The sequence below is a fragment of the Hemiscyllium ocellatum genome, chromosome 23 (genome assembly GCF_020745735.1).
Source record: "Hemiscyllium ocellatum isolate sHemOce1 chromosome 23, sHemOce1.pat.X.cur, whole genome shotgun sequence".
Lineage (NCBI taxonomy): Eukaryota > Metazoa > Chordata > Chondrichthyes > Orectolobiformes > Hemiscylliidae > Hemiscyllium > Hemiscyllium ocellatum.
Genome location: NC_083423.1, coordinates 601,103 through 620,893, shown reverse-complemented (window position 1 = coordinate 620,893; position 19,791 = coordinate 601,103). Strand labels below are relative to the sequence as shown.

General features: G+C 41.8%; 1 protein-coding gene across 1 annotated transcript in view; it reads left to right on the top strand.

Annotated features, from left to right (window-relative positions):
• pcloa (piccolo presynaptic cytomatrix protein a) overlaps window positions 1-19,791 on the top strand; it is a 577,994-nt gene that overhangs the window by 16,638 nt on the left and 541,565 nt on the right. Inside the window, exon 4 of the mRNA XM_060842523.1 lies at window positions 12,556-13,959. Within this exon, the coding sequence (XP_060698506.1) occupies window positions 12,556-13,959 (1,404 nt within the window). The remainder of the gene's footprint in view (window positions 1-12,555; window positions 13,960-19,791) is intronic.

Below are 19,791 nucleotides of genomic sequence, written 5' to 3'. Positions count from 1 at the left end.
GATGCCATTCTAAACTAATCCACCTGTCCCATGGTCCATTTCCCTCAATTCCCTGCCTGTTCATGTGTCTGTCTAAATGCATCTAAAATGTTATTAGTGTATTTTCTTTTACCATTTTCTCTGGCAGCATGTTTCAGGATTCTGCTACCCTGTGTGCAAAAGACTTGCCTCACACATGTCCTTTAAACTTTTCTCCTCTCATATTAAACCTATGCTATCCCGTGTTTGACATTCCCATCGTCCACACTATCGATGCTTCTCATAATTTTATATACTTCTATCAGGTCGCCCCATCCTCCAATGCCATACTCAAACTAATCCAAATTTGTCCAACTTTTCCCTATTGCTAATTCACTGCAATCGAGGTAGATCAGTAGACCTCTTGGTAACATCCTGATAGACCTCTTTTGTATCCTCTCCGAAGCCTCAACATCCATCCTTTTAGTGTGGTGACCAGAACTGCACAGAGTACTCCAAAACCAGCCCAACTAAGGTTTGTTCAGCTGCAACATGACTTACCAGCTTTTATACTCAACGCCCCAATCAACGCCTCAACGCAAGTGTGTCTTATGCCTTCTTTACCACCTTATCCACTTGTGTTGCTCCACTTCAGAGAGCTACAGACTTGCACCCAAGATCCCTGTTTCTCAAGCTCCTAAGGGTCCAGCCATTTGCTGTATACTTTTCTCTTGCTTTTGACTTCCCAAGATGCATCACCTCACACTTGTCCGGATTAAACTCCATGAGCCATTTCTTCGCCAGCTTTCCAACTGACCTATTTCTTGTGATATCCTTGGCATCCTTTCTCACTATCTACAACTCTATTAATTTTCATGTTGTTTGTAAGCTTACTGATCAGGTCATTGATTTTTATCCAAATCATTTATAAATTACAAACAGCCCTGATCCTTGTGGAATGCACTGGTAACAGATCTGCAGTCAGAAAAGCACCCCTCCACAAATAACCTCTGTCTTCTCTGGCCCATTTAATTTTGTATTCAACTTACCAACTCACTGTGGATCCCATGTGACTTAATCCTCTGGACTAGCCTACCGTGATGAGCCTTGACAAATGGGTCCATTTCGACATTCACTGCCCTCCCCTTATCAATTATTGTTGTCACTTCCTTTAAAAACTCAATCAAGTTTCTGAGACAAGACATAGCCATGTCACTACACAAAACCATGCTGACTACCCCAATTAGTACATTCTTTCCCCCAAAAAAGAGTAAATCCTCTCTCAATAATTTCTCTACCACTGGATATAACTTCCTGGATTGTCCCTGTTGACCTTCTTAAACAAAGAAAAGTATTGGCTGTACTTCTATCACCTTTGGCTAAAGAGGATACAAAGATCTCTATCAAGATCTCAGCAATCTCCTTCCTTGATTCCTTCAGCATCTTGAGATAGATCCCATCAGGCCCTGGGGACTTACCTACCTTAATGTTTTGCAAGACACTCATTACCTTTTCTTCTTAATGTCAAAATACAAATAATAACAACATACCTCTCCCTAATCCATGTCCTTCTCCTCAGTGAATACTAATGTGAAGTACTCATTTGGTGGCACAGTGGCTCAGTGGTTAGCACTGCTGCCTCACAGTGCCAAGGACCCGAGTTCAATTCCTGCCTCGGGCTACTGTCTGTGTGAAGTTTGCATGTTTTCTGTGTGGGTTCCCTCCCACAATCTAAAGATGTGCAGGTCAGGTGAATTGGCCATGCTAAATTGCCATAGTGTTAGGTGCATTAGTTAGGGGTAAATAGAAGGTGGGGTAGTGGGTCTGGGTGGGTTGCTGTTCGGAGGTTCGGTGTGGGCTTGTTAGGCCAAAGGGCCTGTTTCCATACTGTGCGGATTCTAATCTAATCTAAAGGACTTCACCCATTTCCTCTGACTGCACGCATAAGTTCCCTCCTTTGTCCGTGAGTGGATATACCCTCTTGCCCCTGATATATGCCAAGGCCAATTTATGACCCCCTTAAGTTTTCCTAGTCCCCTATTTAAATTTGTTACTGCTTCCTTTATATTTCTCAAGAGCCTTGTCTGTTTTCAATTTCCATAACTTACATATGCTTTCTTTTTGACTAAATTTTCAACACATTTTGTCATCCAGGGTTATCAAATCTTGTCATCCCTATCTTTCATCCTCACAGGAACAGGCTGGTCCTGAACTCTTATCAATTGGCCCTTAAAGGACTCCCACATGTCAGATGTGTATTTATCCTCAAGCAACTGTGCTCATTCTAATTTCTCCAGTTCCTGTCTAATACTGTTGTAATTAGCCTTCCCCCAGTTCCCAAAATATTTAAACTTTTTACCAATTTGCTTTCATAATCAATTTGCTCCCCTTCATTTGCTCTGTCTTATTTTAATCATTGCTACGGATTCCTAAAAAGTTCCCAATACTCTAGCCTACAATGAGTTGTTACTCTGTATGCCTTAGTTTTTCGTTGGATACTCTCCTTGATGACCTTAATTAACCATGGTTGGTTCATCATTCTCATTCATCTTTCTGTTTAACTGGAATAATATTTTGTTAAGCATTATGAAATATCTATCACTGCTGTTAAGCTGAAAACACTGGTTTGAGACTTAGTTACTCTCCATGAAACTGAATTTGGAATTCGACCATGTTGTTATCGCTGATCCTAGAGGATCATTTACTGTGAGATCTCTTATCTATCCTTCACTACAAATTACTAGATTGAAGAGAGCCTGTTTCCAAGTAAGTTCTGCGATGTACCACTCAAAGAAACAATTTGTGATGCACTCTACAAATTTGGAAATAAAACAGAATTTGCTAGTGTGACTCAGCATTGTGGAGAGAAAGCAGAGTTTACAACTTGAAACATTAACTCTGATTTCCCTGTCCACAGATGCTGTCAGACCTGCTGAGTTTTTCCAACATCTGCAGTTTTTTTAGCACTCTCCAAATTTGTTTTCCCTGTTACCACGGTCCATTCATTTTGTCCAGTGAAAATGCAAATTAATACCAGCCAATGCAATTGTAGTGCCTTTGTCACTTGCCTACATTATTTCCCAATTTATACTTTGTCCTGTTGTGAGAAAACTCTTCACAGGTCAATTGACTCCTCCCACCTGTCCATTCTTTCCATTGTCATGCTTTATTTCCACCCAAATTAATTAGATTAGATTAGATTACTTACAGTGTGGAAACAGGCCCTTCGGCCCAACAAGTCCACACCAACCCGCAACCCACCCATTCCCCTACATTTACCCCTTTACCTAACACTACGGACAATTTAGCATGGCCAATCCACCTGACCTGCACATCTTTCGAAATCCATGGAGACACGGGGAGAATGTGCAAACTCCACACAGTCAGTCGCCTGAGTCGGGAATTGAACCCGAGTCTCTAGCACTGTGAGGCAGTAGTGCCGCCTGCAAATTCTATACCATAATCTGTTGCATCTATACTATGACTCACCACTGTACTGATGCCATTCCTTATTAACAAATCTTCTCTTTTTCCCTTATGTCTATTTTTCTGAAGTTTAATTACCTTTGATACTGAAATCCCATTCCTGTGACCACATCTCTGTTTTTGCTATCAAAACATATTCATTTATTAAACTTTATACTATCAACTTGTTTATCTTGATACAAATGCTGCATGCATTAAGTTATAAGCTTTTCCATTATTACTTATTCTGATCTAAATTCTGTTGCATTTTTCTGGGAAATTTTCATAGAATCCCTACAGTGTGGAAACAGCAAGTCACCCACCCAGACCTATTCCCCCACCTTATCTCTCTGTAAACCCGCATGTCTTATGGCTAATCAACCTAACCTATGCATCCTTGAACACCCTGGGCAATTTAGCATGGCCAATCCACCTAACCTATCCTTTGCTGTGACACTTTGATTATCATTCCCCTTTTCACTACCCTGCACCTCTGATCTCTTCTTACTTTTTAATTTTTTAAAATTTCCCTTCTTTTGAACCACCTGCCCATCCACCACCGTTGACTAATTGGTTTGAAGCCCGATCTACAAACCTAGTTATAGGAATCACTGGAGGAGAATTCTTGACAAAGAAATTGCTTGATCTTTGTGAGACTTGCTTCGATGTCAGTGGCAAGTGCCCTTACTTTGCAACTGATCACAAGATCTGAGCCATTTGGTTCTGAAATCATAGAGTCAGCTTATGGTTTAGTGATTAGTATTATTAAATAGCAACAGACTTTTTAAAATTAAAAACTCTCATTATGTCCACCAAGTAGATCTGAAAGTGACCCCGCTTTTACTGAAGACAGTGATGTTTTGCTTATTGAAAAACTACTAATGGCACTAAATCATGCACTAAATCATTATTGGAGCATAGGAACTGGATTAGTAGATTGGATCTGCTCTTATTAGGGTGAAGAAGGCCAAGAGGGGATTTAATAGAGACATATAAGATGATCAGAGGATTAGATAGGGTAGACAGTGAGAGTCTTTTTCTGAGGATGATGACGTTGGCTTGTACGAGGGGGCATAACTACAAATTGAGGAGTGATAGGTTTAAGACAGATGTCAGAGGCAGGTTCTTTACTCAGAGAGTGGTAAGGGCGGGGAATGCCCTGTCTGCCAATGTAGTTAACTCAGCCACATTAGGGGCATTTAACCATCCTTGGATAAGCACATGTATGATGATGGGATAGTGAAGGGAAATGGACTTCGATTAGTTCAGATCTTCTAGGAGAAAGTGAGGACTGCAGATGCTGGAGATCAGAGCTGAAAATGTGTTGCTGGAAAAGTGCAGCAGGTCAGGCAGCATCCAAGGAGCAGGAGAATCGATGTTTCGGGCATGAGCCCTTCTTCAGGAATGAGGAGAGGGTGCCAAGCAGGCTAAGATAAAAGATAGGGAGGAGGGACTTGGGGGAGGGGCATTGGAAATGCGATAGGTGGAAGGAGGTCAAGGTGAGGGTGATAGGCTGGAGGGGGTGGGGGTGGAGAGGTCAGGAAGGAGATTGCAGGTTAGGAAGGTGGTGCTGAGTTCGAGGGTTGGGACTGAGACAAGGTGGGGGGAGGGGAAATGAGGAAACTGGAGAAATCTGAGTTCATCCCTTGTGGTTGGAGGGTTCCTAGGCGGAAGATGAGGCACTCTGTCTCCAGCCGTTGTGTTACTATGGTCTGGCGATGGAGGAGGCCAAGGACCTGCATGTCCTTGGTGGAGTGGGAGGGGGAGTTGAAGTGTTGAGCCACGGGGTGGTTGGGTTGGTTGGTCAGGGTGTCCCAGAGGTGTTCTCTGAAACGTTCCGCAAGTAGGCGGCCTCTCTCCCCAATATAGAGGAGGCCACATCAGGTGCAGTAAATGATGTGTGTGGAGGTGCAGGTGAATTTGTGGTGGATATGGAAGGATCCCTTGGGGCCTTGGAGGGAAATAAGGGGGGAGGTGTGGGCGCAAGTTTTGCATTTCCTGCGGTTGCAGGGGAAGGTGCCGGGAGTGGAGGTTGGGTTGGTGGGGGGTGTGGACCTGACGAGGGAGTCACGGAGGGAGTGGTCTTTCTGGAATGCTGATAGGGGAGGGGAGGGAAATATATCACTGGTGGTGGGGTCCGTTTGGAGGTGGCAGAAATGACGACGGATGATATGATGTATACGGAGGTTGGTGGGGTGGTAGGTGAGAACCAGTGGGGTTCTGTCCTGGTGGCGAGTGGAGGGGCGGGGCTCAAGGGCAGAGAAGCGGGAAGTGGAGGAGATGCGGTGGAGGGCATCGTCGACCACGTCTGAGGGGAAATTGCGGTCTTTGAAGAAGGAGGCCATCTGGGTTGTACGGTATTGGAATTGGTCCTCCTGGGAGCAGATGTGGCGGAGACGAAGGAATTGGGAATATGGGATGGCGTTTTTACAGGGGGCAGGGTGGGAGGAGGTGTAGTCCAGGTAGCTGTGGGAGTTGGTCGGTTTATAGTAAATGTCCGTGTTGATTCGGTCGCCCGAGATAGAAATGCAGAGGTCTAGGGAGGGGAGGGAGGAGTCTGAGATGGTCCAGGTAAATTTGAGGTCGGGATGGAAGGTGTTAGTAAACTGGATGAACTGTTCAACCTCCTCGTGGGAGCACGAGCCAGCGCCAATACAATCATCGATGTAGCGGAGGAAAAGGTGGTGCCAGTGTAGCTGCAGAAGATGGACTGTTCCACATATCCAATGAAGAGGCAGGCATAGCTGGGGCCCATGCGGGTGCCCATGGCTACTCCTTTGGTTTGGAGGATGTGGGAGGTTTGGAAAGAGAAGTTGTTCAGAGTGAGGACCAGTTCAGTCAGTCGAAGGAGGGTTACGAAGAGGCAGGCATAGCTGGGGCCTACGAAGATTAGTTCAGAAGTCGGCGCAACATCAAGGGCCGAAGGGCCTGTTCTGCACTGTATTGTTCTATGTTCGCTGTTCTATGTTCTATTCCTACTGTTTGCTTTCTGATATTTCACCAATCCTGGATCCTTTCTAGTATATTGCTGTAATACCCTGCACACACATTTTATTTTCTAATGTCATGTGTGGGCCAATATCAAAAGCCTCCTGAAAATCCAAACACCACCACATCAACTGGTTCTCCTTTGTTTATGCTGCAAGTAATATCCTCAAAAAACATGACTTTCCCTTTCCGAACTCCATGCCAACTCTGCCCAATTTTACTATTCTTTTCTAAAAGTTCTGTTATCATATCCATGTATTCTGACATTTTTCCTACTGCAGACATTAAGCTAACAGGTCTATGGTTCCCCACTCTCCCTCTTCCTCCCTTTGTTAAAAGTGAGCATACATTTACCAGCTTCCAATAGGCAGGAAGTTTTCTAGACATGATAGAATTATGAAAAATAGCCACCAATGATCCACTGTCTCATTGCTACTTCCTTTAGCACTTTGGCATGAAGCTCATCTGGTCCATGAGATTTACCAACCATCAGTCCAGCTAATTGATTAAATACTACTGCTTTCATAATAGTCATTTCTTTTAGCTCATGGGTTACACAAATCTATTGCTTGCTGAGGCCTTCTGGGATATTTTCTTCCATGAAGGCAGATTCAGAGAAATTGTTTTGTTTCTCTGCCATTGTCCTGTTTTTCACAGTACATTTTGCTCCCCTGTGACAAATCCAGACTTCCCCTTGTTAATCCTTTCCTTTCATATTGTACACAGTTTTATCAGACTGATCACAGAGATGGCAGGACTGATGTGCAAAGAGTGTCTGGGTCAGGTAAGACAGAATGAAGGGGGAGTTTCATAGAAATATATAAAATTCTAGCAGGACTAGAAAAGGTAAACACAGGCCAGAGAATCCAGAACCAAGGGTGACAGTCAAAAGTATGGGATAGGCCATTTTGGACTGAGTTGAAGGGAAATTTCTTCACCACAAGTGTGGAGGGGGGTGAGGGGAGAGAGAGCGGAGAGGTTGGGGGGTGGGGGGGTTGAGCCTGTGGAATCTCTGCCACAGAAAGTGGTTGAGGCCAAAACATTGAACGTTTTCAAGAAGAAATTAGACACAGTTCTTAGGGTGAAAAGGATCAAAGGGCATGGGGATACAAGGGATCAAGTTGGATGATCAGCCATGATTGAATTGTTAAAAATTACACTACATCAGGTTATAGTCCAACTGGTTTATTTGGAAACAATAGTTTTTGGAGCACTGCTCCATCATCAGGTAGCTGTCCTGAAGCCAGTGCTTTCAAATAAACTTGTTGGATTATAACCTGGTGTTGTGTGATTTTTAACTTTGTTCACCCCATCTCCAGTGCAACATTGGCATCTCCATATCATCATTACATTGAATGGTGGAACAGGATCAAAGAGCTAAATAGCGTCAAACTGCTGATATTTTCTATGTTTCTAACTTGGTAGAAGCCTCTGCAGTCAGTGTTTATATCCTCACTGGCTTGCGTTCATATTTACTTTTCCCTTCTTAGTTTCTTCACTTCCATTGAAGGTCATAAATGCTCCATTTCTCAGGCTTGCCACTATTTCTGAAATTCACATAAATCACTTCCTTTAATCTCACGTAATATTTAACTTCTTTCATTAACCATGGTTTATTTCCCTTTCTGTTTGGGTGATTGTGTCTCCAAAGAATGTTTTTCTGTTGTAGATATTGTAGTGTTTCTGTAAATTATAACCCTTGTCAAATTTTCTCAATATTGCCAGCATATGCCTCATAACTTCATCATTCCCTTCGTTCGGATTTAAGGTCCCAGTTTTCGAAGAAATTATGTCACAAACAATCTTCATGAAAAATTTTATCAAGTTATGGTCACTATTTAACAAAATTAATTAATTAACCCTCTCTCATTATGCAGTTACAAATCCAAAACAGCCATAATGATTGTTCGTAAATATAATTTTCCAGTAGCCATCTTGTTCATACTCCAGGAATTCACCCTCTACAGCAATAGTGCTGGTTTGATTAACCCAGTTGATGTAAATTGAAGTCACCCCATTATTACTTTATTGCAAAGGTTACATGCATCTCTCATTTTTTGATTTATTGTCTGCGCAATATTAATTCCACAGATTGAATTAAAGAATAATAGAATCACACCGTATGGAAAGGCCCTTCAGTTCCTTGAGACTGTTCCACCAATAAACAAACAATTATCTGCACGCTTACTACTTTCCCACGTTAGGCCCAAAACCTTAATGTTTTGTCTACCAAGTACTTATTACCAATGATCCAAACTTATCCAACCTGCCTTCATCACTGGAATGTTCAATCCTGGGCAACATCCTGGTGAATCTCCTCTACACCCCGTCCAGTGCAATCACATCCTTCTTATAATAATGTGATTAGAATTGCGCACAGTACTCCATCTGTGGCCTAACCAAAGTCCTGTACAGCTCTACTGTGACCTCGCTGCTCTTATAATCCATGCCACAATTGACAAATGTCCCATCTGTCTTTGACTACCCCATTAACCCTATTGCCTTCAAGGATCTGTGGACAAGTACCCCAAGATTCTTCTATCCCTGCAAGTTGCTAATGCTCTGCCATTCATTGTGTACTGTGCGGAACACGGCCATTTGGCCCAACAAGTACACACTGACCCTCCGAAGAGCATCCCACCCCGACCCATTCCCCTATCCTATTTCGCAATTTAGCATGGCCAATTCACTTAACCTGTACATCTTTGGACTGTGGGAGGAAACCAGAGAAAACCCACGCAGGCATCGGGAAAATGTGCAAACTCCACACTGACAGTCACCCGAGGGTGGAATTGAACCAGGATCCCAGGCATAGTGAGGCAGCAGTGCTAACCACTGAGCCACCATGCCACCCTTGCTGTGTTACTTTGTCCAAACTGCATCACCTCACAGTGATCAGGATTAACTTCCATCTGACCAATCCATTTTTATCCTCCTGTAATCTAATACTTTTTTCTCATTCTCAATCATCCAGTTAGTCATCATGTCAACCCCTCCACTTTCTCATCTACATCATTAATGAATATCACAAGCAGTACGGGACCCAGCACTGATCCTCGTGGTGTGGCACTGGACGGTGGCCTCTAGTCACACAAACAACCTTCTGCAGTGGTACAGGGTAGTGACCCTCTGTCTACTGCCACTAAATCAATGGTCTGATTAAGAGTTACAGACTCAAAATGTTACCTCTGTTTTCTTCCTACAGATGCTGCCAAGCCTGCTGAGTTTCGCCAGCTATTTCTGATTTTGTTTTGGTTTCATTCTGTCAAGTTGCCTGATTCATATGAATTTTTACTTTTTTTTAATCAATTTCCCATATGGGACCTTATCAAAGTCCTTGCTGAAATTTTTAAAAATTGTATCAGCAGCCTTACCATCATCAAAACACTTGGTCACTTCACTGGAAACTTCCACCAGATTTTTGAGACATTAATTTTCTCCTTCATTATTTTCTCTGATAGTGACATAAAAATTTTCATCAGTGCCTCTGTAATTTTCTTGCTCGCCTCCCACAGCATCAAGACCCGAGCTTTGTCTACTTTTAAAACTGCCTAAACCATCAATACCTCCTCACTTCTTATAGAAATCTAGTCAAGAACTTCACAATCCATCTTCTCGAAATCTATACCAGCATCATCCTCCTCCTGAGTAAAGACAGATTTGAAGTACTGATTTAACACTTTACACTACCTTGCTGCTTCATGTATAGATTGCCCCTTGGTCCACAGTAGACCTTCCTCTCTTTCCTTTGATAAACTTGTGGAATAAATTGAAATCGTCTTTAATCTTCACAGCTCACATCTTTTCATGCACTCTCTTTGTTCTCCTAATTGTGTTCATGAGCACCACCGACACACAACTCCCACCAATGTTTGCTTCCCTTTGCTGTTTCTTAGTTCCACTCAAACCATGTCCACATCTTTATACTAAGGTTTTCTGTTACTCATGCACTGATATCATACCTTGCTTTCAGGAAAGGCAATGGCTTGGTGGTGTTATTGCTGGACTTATAATCCAGTCAGGCTGGGTTCAAATCCCACCATGGAAAATGTATTCATTAAGAAATCTAGAATTAAACGCTAAATGACGACAATGATTTCAAAAACCAATCTAATACATTTAATATCCTTTAGAGAAGGAAATCTGCCATTTTTATCTACTCTGGCTTACATGTGACTTCAGGCTCTTCACTGCGCTCTGAAATGGCTCTGAAAAGCCTCTCAGTTGTATTCAAGGGCACCTGGGGAAGGGTCAGCTAACAATGCCTACATCCCATGAGTGAATAAAAAAAAGAGTGCTATCCCATTTCTTTACATTTTACCCATCCCTCTCCATCCCCAGATGTAGAATTTCCTTGAATATTCAGTTTCTAATCTTGATTACTGTACAGTTATGCCTGTGTGATAATTAAATCAACTCCATTTTCTTCCATTTGTGCACATTATTCATCAATATTTTTGGGAAAGCTGCACATATTCAGATAGAGTGTCATTAATTTAGCTTTTGATCCTATTTTATGATTGCCCTTTGCTTCATCTGTCTTTTATTTCGTTACTAGTTTTCCTTCCCTTGGATCAGAGTTTCCTGCCAATCTAATTTCAATCCTCCCCACAGCACTGGCACACCTCCCTGTGTAAACATCATTCCCAATTCTCCCTCATTGCAACCCAGAATTCTGACAAAAATAACATATATTTTCAAAATTCCCTATTCCAAACAATATTTGACACACACTTTCACTTTAAAAGTGTAACCTGAAAGGGGTCTTACATTTAAATTTGTTCTTTTTCACACATGATGTATCTTGGAAATGGGAAATAAAACAAACGGGGAGACAGTGGCCTAGTCACTACTAGACTATTAATCCAGATATCCCAGTAATGTTCTGGAGTCCCCAATTCAAATCCTACTGTGGCACATGGTGGAATTGGGATTCAGTTAAAACTCTGGAATTAAGATGGCATGAAACTTTCCTGATGAAGGGCTCTGGCCCGAAACATCGAATTTCCTGTTCCTTGGATGCTGCCTAACCTGCTGTGCTTTAACCAGCAACACATTTTCAGCCATGAAACTATTGTCAATTATCAGAAAAACTCATCTGGTTCACTAATATTCTTTAGGGAAGGAAACAACATCCCTTTCTGGACTGGCCTACATGTGACCCCAGACCAAAGAATGTGGTTCATTCTCACCTGTCCTCTGGGCAATTAATGATGAACAATGAATGCTGGCCTAGCCAGTGATATCCACACACCATGAATGAATAAAAATAAATTAAGATTATTGGGATATTTCAGAGGTTTCTATTATAGACCATGAATACTGTGAAGTCTTCTTTGAACAGCAATTGTTAATGTAAAAATAAAGTTGACTTTATTGCTGTGTTCAGTGTGAGTCTTAGTACAAACAATTTATGATGCTTGCTTGTTTATATCATTGGTCAGCTATTAGTAGATCGGCCTCAATCCAGTTATACAAAAACAGCAACAGGTATAGGTCACTTGGCTCTTTGAGCTTCCTCTGCCATTTAACAAGATCATGGCTAATCTAAATAATTTACATTTCTTCCTACTCCCAATAACTTTTCAAAATGCAGTGTTTGTATTGCCCACGATGAGTGTTTCCCTTTATTCACAGCACACATTATTTCCTCCAGTTAATTGATGAAACATAATTTCCCTTTCACAAAACCATGTTGACTCTGCTTGATTACCTTGAACTTTTTGAGGTGCCCTAATATGATGTTTTTAGTAATAGCTTTGAAGATTCTCCCAATTACAGATGTGAAGTTAACTAGCCTGTAGTTTCCTGCTTTCTGTCTCCATCCCTTCTTGAATAAAGTTGTATGTCACTGTCACTGTTTTACAATCTAATACAACCTTCCCTGATTCTAGAAAAGTTTGGAAAATTAAAACTGACTCATCCATTATCCCACAAGCCATTTCTTTTAAGCTCCAAGGCTGAAGTACATCAGAACCAAGACTTGGCAATGCACACCTCCAATAATTCACTCAGGGCTTCTTCCCTGGTGACTGTCATTTTGTTGAGTTTCTCCCTCCCTTCCATCTCCTGATTACAACTGATTCACTGCAACTTTGTCAAATTGTGTTTCACTCATTCGCTTTTTCTGTACGTTATTTGCAGGTCAGAGAATGGCTTTGTTTAAATTGTCAGATGCAAAGAGCCCTTGGCATAGATATGACATCCGTACCCAGTTCCAAGCCACAACCTCTCCAGCCCAAGCAGCAGGGTGTGACTTCCTCTGCTCCACAAGCAGCCAAACAGGCTCCAGCACAGCAGCCGGCTCCCAAACCTGAACAGGCCAAGCCATTATCACACTCTGGATCCAGAAAGCAGCCTGTCCTGACCAAGCAGCAATCAATGGTTGCTTCGCCTCCACTAAAGGCCAAGCAACCGTCACATGGGCCTCGGGACCCACAGCCAAAGCAGCAGGCATCCCAGAAACCCCAACCGGTGAAACCATCTCAGCAGCTGTTGGATCAAAAGAAACAGCAAGACCTGAACAAACCCCCTCAGCAACTCAATTCCACTGCACAAGGAGCAGAAAGGAAGCAACCCTCTCAGAGTCCCCAGGTTCAGCAAAAAGACGCCAAGCCAGTGAGCCAAGGCCAGCAGCTCGCTAAAAAGCAGGAGGACTCTGACATTAGCACACAACAACAACTGCAGAAAAAGGACAGTTCAGTGCCAGGGACAGAACTTGACACTGGGGTAAAGGATCAAAAGCAGGATGTGACCCGACAGAAACAATCAGTGCAGGTTCAGAAGCCAGTCGATAAAACACAGCCCCCGGGCATTAGCACTACTGGCCCTGAAGTGTCCAAACAGCCTGTTCCGAAAAGGGAATCCAAAGCTGCTCCTCCAAAGGAAGAACAAGCAAAGCTGGCTCAGAAACCACCAGCTGCTAAAGTTGTGCCATCACAGATTCCGGCAACTCCAAAAGCTCAGAAACCCCCAGAACAGTCACGGCGTTTCAGTCTCAACTTGGGAGGTTCTGCACAACCACCACCATTTCAGCCATCAACTCCTCCAGAGACTGTCACTGGAAAACTCTTTGGGTTTGGGGCATCCCTCTTCAGCCAAGCATCAACTTTGATATCTGCAGCACCTCAGCAACCGGACCAACATGGACACACTGCGAAGCAACCCCCTCAGACAGTCTGTAAGGACAGCAGTGTTCCACAGCCATCCCCTAAACGGGACATTGGTAAAAAAGAAACTAAACCTTCAGCAGCAGTGGATACCTTTGAACAGAAAGCTGTTGGGGCAGCCCAGACAAACACAACAGACCCTGCAATCATAAAGAAAGCAGAAGCGGTGAAAGAAAGTAAATCTGAAGCAGAAATGGTTAAACCGACAACCAAACCCTTGGAGACCGGAAAAATTGCTCCACCCAAGAGCACTTGCCCTCTTTGTAAAACTGATTTGAATATTGGTTCTGAGGCTCCTCCCAACTTCAATACCTGTACTGAATGCAAGGCAGTTGTGTGCAATCTCTGTGGATTTAATCCAATGCCACATTTGACAGAGGTAGGAAATTAACATATACAATATTTTACTTCTAAAAATAAGTATTATCTTTGGCACTTGAATTCATATTTTGGACATTTCATACTTTTTGCTGAGATAATCTTTTTCATAGTGAGACTGTTTCACATTTATATTCAATGTTTATATCATTTCCTTAGGTGCAGTTTTTGCAGGTTGTTGTACTGTAGAAACTGAAATATGTCTCTTTAGACTAGTCACATTTACCGTAACAGCATGTTATTGCTGATTGGATTAGTAAGTACTATCTAGTATAGAATTTCACTCCCATTACAGTAATACCATTGTGATATCACAAAATGCTAATTTAATAATAACCACTCCATAATGAGTGAAGCTGCCAAACAGATTATTGCAATTATATTATCAGTAGATGTATTTCTGATAATATTCTACCCAATATCGATGATAAATTAATAAAAAAATTGAAATTATGCAGACTGTATAATGCTTATGTTTTCAGCATTAGCGCACTTTGGAATAATTATTGTTTCTGAGATGGTTTTATGATAATAATGTGCTCAAAATATTTCTGATAAAACTTCTGCAAGTACTGTTTGGGGAACTGTGTTCTTAAACTCCTTGAGGATGAGTAATTTAAAACTCTATGGTCTGTTTAAAATCTCCAAATGCATTCAAATTTTGGGTGCTTTGTATCCTGAAAGCATTTTCTGGTGCAACTGTGCTGACAGATGAATGTCTGTTTTATAAAATCTGCAAAAGGTAAAGGTTCTGTGTGTTAAAATCTCTGAGCATCATCATTTATGACAATCAATAAGAAACATGTCTTTTCTGGGGTGAGGTCAAAGAATGCTAATTTATGACAACTGTGACCTGCTGTCATGTTTCGACTTCTGGATCTGTTTCAATCTTGTATGATTGGTTTGCAATACCCTTTGTTTTCATTGGGATACACCTTCCCAGAGACAGCATATTGAATTCCCTGTCAGTTCCTGAGAATTTTACTTAGTACTCCATGTCTTCATGACTCAGCATTGTAACCCAAGAGATTGCTTCAGTTTAGAGTGGAATAAGTACCTAAAGCTGCAAGGAAACAAAATGTTGTGCCAAGCACCCAAGGTCAGTTCTGGCAAAATTGCTTTTCAGGGTGTTCTGGGCACATTGAAACTTCAAGGTGCTGTTAGGGTATTAGAAGGACCACAAAGCCCCACATAATAATGTCTGGATCTTAACAATAGAGTGAAAGTGATGAAGAAAACTGAGTGGAGGTTAATTGGTTTTTCACAGGGTAGAAACTGCAAGTGAAATGAGTTACTCAGTTCATGCACTTCCTAAGTGATGTCTATAAACCAGGAGTTATGCTCAGCGAATGTGTAGTATGTTGTCAATTAGTGAGTTTATGTGGAGCAGAAGGAGTTCTGCAAGGAAATAATTTTGTCCTACAGCAGAAAAGGATTCTCTGTGTTGAGAAAACGATGACATTTATTGGAGGTGGTTGCTGCACTGCATGTCTATATCCTTGTCACAGTTTACAAACAACAGAACAACTTCTGCCAATATCCCTGTGCCTGTAATCTCACTGCCAAAGCCTCTAACCCTCTCGTAGCCTCTCAAAGCCCTCCTCAATGCTCTTGCACCGTCTTTATCACTCCTTATGCCCCTTCATTCTTTCATGGGATGTAGGCATTGCTGGCTCAGTCAGCATTTAATGTCTATCCCTAATTACTCCTTGAACTCAGTGAGTTGCTTGGCCATTTCAGACTCGGGTTAAGAGTCACTCACATTGCAGTGAGTCTGGAGTCACATGGAGGTCAGACCAGTTAAAGATTGTAGATTTTCTTCTCTAAAGGACATTAGTGAACTAGATGGGTTTTTATATCAATTGACAATAATTACATGGTCACCATTATATCATCTTTTTGTTCCAGAATTTATTAATTGCAGTTTCACCATCTGCTGGGGTGGGATTCAAGCCCATGTCTAGGACTCAGGCAATCACCTCTCCCATTTCCTGCAGCATTCGCTCTGTTTGGTTTCTGATGAAGTTGTTCATAGAGGGAAGATCAAGGACAATGTCTTTTGTGATTATTCAAAACTATCGGCAGAACCCTCCAGATTCAATGAAATGTAGATTGACTAAAATTTCACAAGATATCACCAATTTCTGACTTAACCAAATATAATCTGAAAACCTAACAGTTGAAATATTCCCTTTTCCTTCCCCAAATCCCATAACTTTCTTAAACAGATGCTTCTGTAGCATTTACAGCTTCCCGTGCAGTGGTCTCACTGTGGTGGTTTGCACAGTCTGGGAGAGATTCTTTCCTCAGGAACATTCCTTCTTTTGGGATTTTCTTGTGCATTTTCTTGGCTTCCCACTGGCCCCAGTTGTGGGAATGTGGTGTTGGTCACTGATTCTCTGATTCAACACAATCTTTGATAGGCTCTTGAATGATCATCTCTTTCCTGTATGTTCCTGGTTTCTGTACTCCATTGATCAAACACCTCCATATTTTTTTCAGCAGATTTTACTCCAAGTTGATTATCCAGTTGAAGTCCAGATTAATTTCTGCAGGTGGGTTTTTGTTTGAAGGAATTCAGCAAATGTGTAGTTGGCCATTGATGCACCTTTAAATATTGAGAGCAACACATAATTTAAAACCAGTTTGCAGAATAGTAACAGGATAAGAATATAACATTGATGAGAATGGAAATATATATACTTGTCTAATCATGTTCTCCATCAGAGATCCCACAGGAGTTCAAATGCATTTGATTTTTGCTACCACTAGGAAACTTGTTACAGCAATGATTTCAATTATCCATTGGCATCAGTTCTCAGGCAATGGTATTGATTCTGCAGTCTCTAGAATTCATTTTCACTGTGAACTGCAGAGTGGAACATGTTCAATATGGTTTAGAAATCCGCATTGAACTGGAAGAATGAAAAATACCATCTACGCTTCCAATAATAAAGAAATAGCTTGTGAATGAATACCTAACCTTGACAATTTCATTAGTGTTTGACTGATTGACATTACTTCAGTTATTCACTTCTGAGAGGTTTAAATTGAAAAGTAGCAACCAGCAGATTAAATCAGTATTTGCTAAGGAATTGTACATTTGACATTTCAAGTGGATAAAATCCTACTCTTTCTGAAGTTTGCTTCTTCTTGATGTGGGAGGAATAAGCTGTCACTTCCCATTCATTGTTTGAATAATTAATCAGGTTCTACTTCTATCAGGCCAGTAAATATTCCAGTGTTGCACTTGTTGTGTCCCTATACCACTGGCTGCTTAAAGCTCCAGAACACATCCTACACTCTATCCATGTCATACAGTGCTTGTGCACACACTCACATAGCTCCCTCAGCGTCTGGTCCCTCTCATAATGGAGGAACTCAGGAACTCAAATCTTGTGGCATTGCTTAGCGTACTTGCTGAATGGACTTCTCTCTTCTGCATGACTGTGAACTCTTTGCGAAATGTGGTATTGGTCCAGAAACACCTGCCTTTTCTGAGAATCCTGAAACTCTGTATCGTGACCCAGCTCAGCAGCTTTGTTGTCATTTCTCTAATTGCCCATTAATGTCTCTGTCTTTGTCACCTGCTTGTCTTCACTCCAGCAGTACACTCCAACCTGGGCAGCTGTTCTCAGCCACCTCAATGATCTAGTCCATCTGCTTTAAATAGGGTGGTGCATGAATGATGTGAAGGTGCATACTCCATGGACAATACCCCACCTGCAGCCACTCTCAGAACCTTCACAGTGGCACTGCTGGCCCTGGGTGAATCCAAAGGTGTAAAAAGGAACCATCCCAAAACTTGCTTTTGATGCATTGGCAACATGTCAACTGAGGAGGAGTATTAACTAACTCACCATGTGGAACCTTAGACATCCTTTCAATGAGGGTCTGTGGCAAAATTTGTCAGTGTGCCTTAATATAATACCACCCGCACTATTCCACAGGCCCTCCATGCAGGAACAGATAGTGAGCTGGGCCACTGTTGTACCTGAATAAGTCTGCTCACGCCTGTACTGTATGTACCCTGTTCTGCCTCTTCAGTGTTGGCTCTTCTAAAGCATAATTTCTGATGAAGGGCTTTTGCCTAAAACGTCGATTTTCCTGTTCCTTGGATGCTGCCTGACCTGCTGTGCTTTAACCAGCAACACATTTTCAGCTCTGATCTCCAGCATCTGCAGACCTCACTTTTTACTCTTCTACAGCATAGTAATGTTTGTACGTCTCTTTGCTCAAGGCTCAATAATGCTCCTGGGTACAAATGTCTGCTCAGAAAAGATTGCACCTCTTTCCCTCATCCAAGGTCTCTAACTAGACACCCAATCTCAATTAACGAGTTTTGAGAAGATTTGAGGTTCTGAATGAAAATGACACCACCATAGGAACAAATGCCACCACAGGAAATGACATCACCAACCCAAGGAAACCCAAACAGATACCGCCAGTGCTTCATCCGGAGACTCACTGAAAATGTTACCTAGTATGGTGACAAAACGTCTGAAAACGAAACTTCCAGCTCAGCGAGCAAACCTACATTCAAAACCAATCACAATCTCAGGCCAATTAGTGATCTTTCTCATTAAAATTGTTTTGCAGTTCCAATTTTAAGATGGTGTGTGGTCATAGTGTGAAAGATTTCCCATGATTGGGGTCCAACGCATATCCTTTTATCTTCAAGAGAAGCTTTGGCTTTGGGCCTCAATGACAAAGGCAGCATTGATCACCTGTCCCTCAACATCCTCAGACTCATTTCTGAGTTTGATATTGGGTTCGTTAAAGAATTTATACAGTTGTATAAGACTGTAAAAGCTTCTAACAGATGTGATTCTGTCTAAACCTGTGTTCACATATTAATATCAATTCTGTTATTTATTTCTTCCAAATCATTCCTGAGAAACTATGAATTGCAAATTACTTAAAGACCTTAAATGGGATCCATGAATCATTAAGAACTGTGTAAGTTTCTTATATATCAGTGGAGCTTCAGAGATTTATCAGAGGGTGATTGGGGTAAGAGGATTTACCTCTGGCACCTGACTTTGAATCCTCTTCTCTAATTGGTCATTTGTCATATAATTAGTGTTAATATAAAGGAAGAAATAAAAAGTCTGTCTCAAATAACTGTAGAATAATGAGTTCCTTCAATATTCAAACCATTTAATTGAGGAAATGGATTTACCTTGCATCTGTAGTGTGAGAAGAGTTTTATCTGTAGTCAGGAAACAGCATAATTTGACACACACCATTTTATCCGATTCACTCCTATTAGTGAAATAGAACATAGAACATTGTAGCGCAGTACAGGCCCTTCAGCCTTCAATGTTGCACCAACCTGTGAACCAATCTGAAGCCTATCTATCCTACATGACCATTTTCATCCATATGTTTATCCAATGACCACTTAACCTTGGCGAGTCTAACTGTTCCACCACCACCCACTACTCTGAGTAAAGAAACCTCCTCTGACATCTGACGTATATCCATCACCCCTCAGTTTCAAGCTATGTCCTCTCATGCTAACCTTCACCATTCAAGGAAAAAGGCTCTCCCTGTCCACACTATCTGACCCTCTGATTATCTTGTATGTCTCAATTAAGTCACCTCTCAACCTTCTTCTCTCTAAGGAAAACAGCCTCAAGTCCCTCAGCCTTTCCTTAAAAGACATTCCCTTCATACCGGGCAATATCCTAGTAAATCTCCTCTGAACCTTTTCCAAAGCTTCCACATCCTTCCTATAATGCGGTGACCAGAACTGTAGACAATGCTCCAAGTGTGGCCACACCAGGGTTTTGTAGAGCTACAACATGATTTTGTCGCTCCAAAACTCAAA